Here is a 5,827-nt window from a genome sequence, read left to right on the forward strand (position 1 = left end):
GGGTGGGATACCGGGTTTGGGGGGGGGGGAGTTCAAAGCAGGGCGGGAGGGGAAACTAAGGAGGCTCGTAGCAACCGGGGCTGCTCAGGCTCTGTCTGCTGCCACTGTGCCTGCTCCCCCCCCCCTCACGCCTGCCAAAGCTCAGGCAGGCAGATTTACAAGGCGGCTCTGAACAGCTCGGGTTTTAGAGATTATGGGGTTTACAGGAGGCCATGGCACATAGGAACATGAGAACATCAGAAGAGCCCTGATGGATCACATCTAGTCTAGCATCCTGCTTCACTCAGTGGCCAACCACAGTGGCCCACGAGTTTCTCTGCATGGCCAACAACGGGGCAGAGAGGCTGAGGCCTTCATGAGAACATCAGAAGAGCCTTGCTGGATTAGACCAGTGGTACACCTAGTCCAGCATCCTGTCTCCCAGAGTGGCCAACCAACTCCTCTGGAGGGCCACCAGTGGCCGAGGCCTTCCTAAGAACATCAGAAGAGCCCTGTTGGATCAGACCAGTGGTCCATCTAGTCCAGCATCCCGTCTCACACAGTGGCCAGCCAGTTCCCCTGGAGGACCAATAACGGGGCACAGAGGCTGAGGCCTTCACAAGAACATCAGAAGAGTCCTGCTGGATCAGACCAGGGGTCCATCCAGTCCAGCATCCTGTCTCACACAGCGGCCAACCAGTTCCTCCTGAGGGCCAACCGCAGGCCACAGAACCCAAGGCCGAGGCCTTCCCCCAATGTTTCCTCCTGGCTCTGAGATTCAGAGGCTGACTGCCTCTGAAGGTGGAGGTTCCCCTCAGTCATCATGCCTATGCGGCCTAGAACCCTCGTACCTGTGGGACTGCCTCTCCACACACGAGTCCTGGAGAGCTTTACGCTCTTCTGATCGACATCTCCTGGTGGCCCCCGGCCCGAGGGACGTCCGCTTAGCCTCAACCAGGGCGAGGGTCTTTCGGCCCTCACCCCGGCGGAACACTCTCCCACCTGAGATCGGGGCCCTGCAGGGCTTCTTACAGTTCCGCAGGGCTTGTAAGATGGAGCTGTTCCGCCAGACCTTTGGCTGAGGTGGCAGAATCGCTCTGCCCCCTCCCCATCCACGGCCCGGTCGATGACCCCTTCCCCAGTGCCCTTGCCGTTCCGGATATGACTTGGGCGCCGGGATTTCTTGGGGGTAATTATTCCATGAGGTTCTATCTGCTGTTGCTATTTATGGTCTTAATGTTTGTTGGTTTTCTGTTGTGAGCCGCTCCGAGCCCATTCTTGAGGTAGGGCAGGGCACAAAACAAACAAACTAACAAACGAATACTCAAGTCTAATACCCACCGGTAGACTTATATGAGCCAGTTTGGTGGAGTGGTTTAAGTGCGCGGGCTCTAATCTCGGAGAACCAGGTTCGATTCCCCATGCCTCCACATGCAGCTGCTGGTGTGACTTTGGGACAGTCACAAGTTCTCTCGGAGCTGTTCTCTCAAGGCCAGTCCTCCACAGAGCTCTCTCAGCCCTGCCTACCTCCCAGGGTGTCTGTTGTGGGGAGGGGGAGGGAAAGGAGTTTGCAAGCCGCTCTGAGACTCCTCTGGGTAGTGAAGGGCGGGGTAGGAATCCAATCTCTTCTTCTCATATGGTCGGAGAGTGCCTCGTAGGGCTGAAACCAGTAATGTTCCCTCAAAACCAGACTCCCGAGCCGTGCCTGACCGGCTGCTGACAAAGCACCGGGAGCATCGTGCATGTGGGCAGGGGACAGCCGGCCGATGCGCTCCCCACCACCAGATCCCCTGCAGCAACCTCCGAGCAGAAAACACTGCCATGAGCTGCCCTGGGCCTCCCTCCAAGACTGGGTAAGCCACCTCCCGAGGAGACCAGCTTTCCACCGAACACTTTCCTGCTCGTCAAGGAGACTGGGATGAAGCGGCGCCGGGATTCGGCCTCAAGAGCAGCCTGCTGGCTCACCCCCAAACCTAATCTTCAGTGACACGGCTAAGATTCTCTGGTGCGAAGCATCCCGGGGGCTACTGGCCAGGCCTGGGTTGAGAGGAGCCTCCGGCTTCCTTCACCGGGTCCCGTTTGCGATCCACCAGAACATGCTTCCAATGGTCCATTGTAGGATCATGGAATGTTAGCGTTGGGAGGGGGCCTTGCCTGCCTCTGTGTAGCAACCCAGGGCTTCCTCGGTGGTCTCCCATCCAAGTATTAACCAGGGCCGACCCTGCTTAGCCTCTGAGATGTGACAGGATCAGGCTACCCTGAGCCATCCTGGTCAGGGCAGATGAACAGAGGTGGTTTGCCACTGTCTGCCTCTGCGTAGCAACCCTGGACTTCCTTGGTGGTCTCCCATCCAAGTATTAACCAGGGCCGACCCTGCTTAGCCTCTGAGATGTGACAGGATCAGGCTACCCTGAGCCATCCTGGTCAGGGCAGATGAACAGAGGTGGTTTGGCCCTTGCCTGCCTCTGCGTAGCAACCCTGGGCTTCCTTGGTGGGTCTCCCATCCAAGGACTAACCAGGGCCGACCCTGCTTAGCTTCTGAGATCCGACAAGACTGGGCCATCGTGGCACATTATTAAACCAGGGAGAGCAAGGAAGGGACTGCGTGGGCAAAGAGGGCATCCGAGGGAGGGGTGGGGTGGCTTAAAGCGTCAGGTCCTTCCTACGGCCCACCCCCTTCTGACCCCCCGTGTCAAGACCTACGACCCCAAAGCGGCAGCCAACCAAACCAACAATACAGAGGGGGCATCGGGAACATGCCGACTTTGGGGGGGGGGCACGTGCGGGCAAGGCGGGCGGTGGGTCAGCGCAGGTAAGCTCACCTGGGCGTGCTTGAAGATGTGCATGATGAAGATCGTGAGCCCCAGCCCGAAGATATAAGCCACAAAACTGGTGTAGAAATACGTGTGCGTGTTCTTCTTCAGGCTGAGTCGGGAAGGAAACAAAGAGTGTGGTGTTACGCCCACCATGGAGTCTGGCGGCAGCCGTCGGGGTGGGGGGTGGGGAGAGAAACCCAGGCAGGCATCTAGATATACCATACCTCTCCCCAACCATACCTCCCCCCAGGGACTCACCTGATATCAAACCGCAAGAGCAGAGCAATGAAGATTCCTAAAAAGCCGGGGGAGGGGTGGCGGGGGGGAGGGAGAGAAGAAACCGTTAAAACCGAAATCCTGTGTGGTGTAGAAGGAGAAGAGAAGAGATTGGATTTATACCCTGCCCTTCACTTGGAGTCTCAGAGCAGCTGACAAACTCCTTTCCCTTCCCCTCCCCACAACAGACACCCTGTGAGGTAGGTGGGGCTGAGAGAGCTCTTGACACTCTTTTTTCAAGGACAGCTCTTATCAGAACTACGGCTTGCCCAAGGCCATCCAGCCAGTTGCAAGTGGAGGAGTGGGGGAATCAAACCCAGTTCTCCCAGATTAGAGTCCGCACCACTGCACCAAACTGGCTCTCTTTTTATTTTAAATATAGAATCAACATCTGTAGCAGTTAGAGAGTCAGAGACCCAGGTTCAAATCCCAACCTTGCCATGGAAGCCTGCTGGGTGACGCTGGAACAGCTGTATACTTGGGGCCTAACTTACTCCATCGGGCTAGATTTGAGCCAAGAGACCAAGCAGGTTTCCAGGGTAGAAGCGTTCAACACTCAACTCAAAGGATGATACCCAGGAAAACCTTGTTGGTCTTTCGGGCACGACTGGACTCAAATCTATCTGTGCCACTGCAGACACACACATTTACCAACCTGTAATTTACTTTGCAGTGTGGTCGTGGGTAGGGATGGGCACAAACCAAACCATGAACAGGGTAAAATTCATTGTCAATTTTGCCCTGTTTGTGGTTCGCGAACTTAAGTTCGTGACGGTTCTACTTTTAAAGCAGTTCGTGACGGTTTGTGGATACAGCAGAAAGCAGGGGTTTAAAGGGACTCTGAATCCCTTTCTGTTCCCTGTGAAAGCCACAAAAACAGCTGAGCTGCTCAGCTGTTTTTCACCCTCTCTGCAAACCCTGTTTAAAAGGACTGTGGACCCTTTCAATGGGGTCTGCAGAGCCACGAACCGGTTCGGTTCCCGAACGAACCTCCCAGTTCAATTTGGTTCGTGGTTCGGCCATGAATCGCATTCTTCCAGTTTGTACCCAACCCTAGTTGTGAGGACAAAATGGAGGAGAGGAAAACTATGTCAGCTGCTTGAGTTCCCCACTGGGGACAAAGCTGGAGTATAATTGAAGTAAATAAATAAAATGAACAAGAATGGGGGGGGGAGAACTCGGTCTTCTGCATTTAAAGGCTGCTCCTAGATCCGTAAGGCTAGAGTACCCTCTTGTGGCAGACATCTGTATTGCAGCTCCTTACACAATCCCCTGGTAGGGGCAGGCCGAGCCAGCGAGTTGGATTAGGATTTGCGCACGTGTCTCTCTCACTGTCTCTCTTGTTTTTAGTTGTACTGCACCCAGAGTCTCAAGTGAGAAATGCAGACTATAAATTAAATAAACATACACATTTGGATCATTTTAACAGGAATGACAGGGTCTGCGTGTGCGTTTTACCCTGGTGGAATCCATAGGACTTTGGCCAACAGCTGCTGTGCCCAAATGGAAACTTTCCTCCTGGGAGCCGGCGTTTTCGCAAACATGAATCAAGGACATTTGGGGTTGTTTTTGTGCTCCCCCACCCGGCTAAAAGTAAAGTTTGTAAAAGGGCACTCTCTTCTGAAATGCTATCAAAGGTAAAGGTTTCCCCTGCTCGAAAGCCAGTCGAATCCGACTCTAGGGTTGCGGTGCTCATCTCCGTTTCAAAGCCGAAGAGCCAGCGCTGTCCGAAGACGTTTCCGTGGTCATGTGGCCGGCAAGACTAAACACCAAGGCGCACGGAACGCTGTTACCTTCCCACTGAAGTGGTACCTATTTATCTACTTGCAATTTCTTGCTTTCGAACTGCTAGGTTGGCAGGAGCTGGAACTAGAGATGGGAGCTCACTCTGTCATGCGGCACACTCAGGTCTCGAACTGCTGGACTACCGACCTTCCACAGCCTGCTATTACATGTTGCTAAAAATCTCAAAAAAGGGGGAACGATGGAGGAGATGGACTGCATTCTCTTCCCCACACACGAAACAGTTGGTGTAGTGGTGAAGTGCGCAGACTCTAATCTGGGAGAACCGGGTTTGATTCCCCACTCCTCCGCTTGCCGCTGCTGGATGACCTTGGGCAAGCCGTAGTTCTAATAAGAGCTGTTCTTGAAAAAGAGCAGTTTCTGTCAAGAGCTCTCTCAGCCCCGCCTACCTCACAGGCAATGTTCTATCTAAGCTGTGGAGTCCTGTGAGCAAAAATTCTACTTTGTGAGCTACCGGCATTAAAGTTGTGAGCAGGTGAATTGGCTACTGAATAACTTAGTTTGCTCTGGAATCATCCTTCCTGAGCTAAGACAAAAATGTGTGAGCCGGAAGCTAAAAAACTGTGAGCTAGCTCACACTAACTCAGCTTAGAGGGAACACTGCTCACAGGGTGTCTGTTGTGGGGAGGGGAAGGGAAAGGAGTTTGTAAGCCGCTCTGAGACACCTTCTGGCAGTGAAGGACGGGGTATAAATCCAATCTCCTCCTCCACTCCACTTTCAATCCATATTCAGTGCACTTTAGCGATCGTTGAAGCCAGTGGATTTTGCTGTTTCACATGTAAAAATCTAGTTGCAAAGTGCATCGAAAGCGGACTGGAAGGGCATTGTTCAGTGCGTGCGAAAGCGCCCCTGGGAGGCAGCGGCAAGTAGCAAGGGTGGGCGAACAGGCCAGGGGAGGGTGCAAAGCTGTTTCTGGGAAGGCTTCTGTTGGAGAAGTGGGGGACGCTGGGGG

The 5,827-nt window shown here is 54.0% G+C and overlaps 1 protein-coding gene across 1 annotated transcript in view; it reads right to left on the reverse strand.

The window, feature by feature from the left end:
- The window catches only part of HM13 (histocompatibility (minor) 13), a gene marked incomplete at its 5' end in the record, with an annotated part of 22,168 nt that overhangs the window by 13,231 nt on the left and 3,110 nt on the right, over window positions 1-5,827 (reverse strand). Inside the window, 2 exons of the mRNA XM_015411512.1 lie at window positions 2,802-2,904; window positions 3,054-3,090. Coding sequence (XP_015266998.1) covers window positions 2,802-2,904; window positions 3,054-3,090 — 140 coding nt within the window. The remainder of the gene's footprint in view (window positions 1-2,801; window positions 2,905-3,053; window positions 3,091-5,827) is intronic.

The sequence above is a fragment of the Gekko japonicus genome, unplaced genomic scaffold (genome assembly GCF_001447785.1).
Source record: "Gekko japonicus isolate JY-2015 unplaced genomic scaffold, Gekko_japonicus_V1.1 scaffold6412, whole genome shotgun sequence".
In the NCBI taxonomy this organism is placed as follows: Eukaryota; Metazoa; Chordata; class Lepidosauria; order Squamata; family Gekkonidae; genus Gekko; species Gekko japonicus.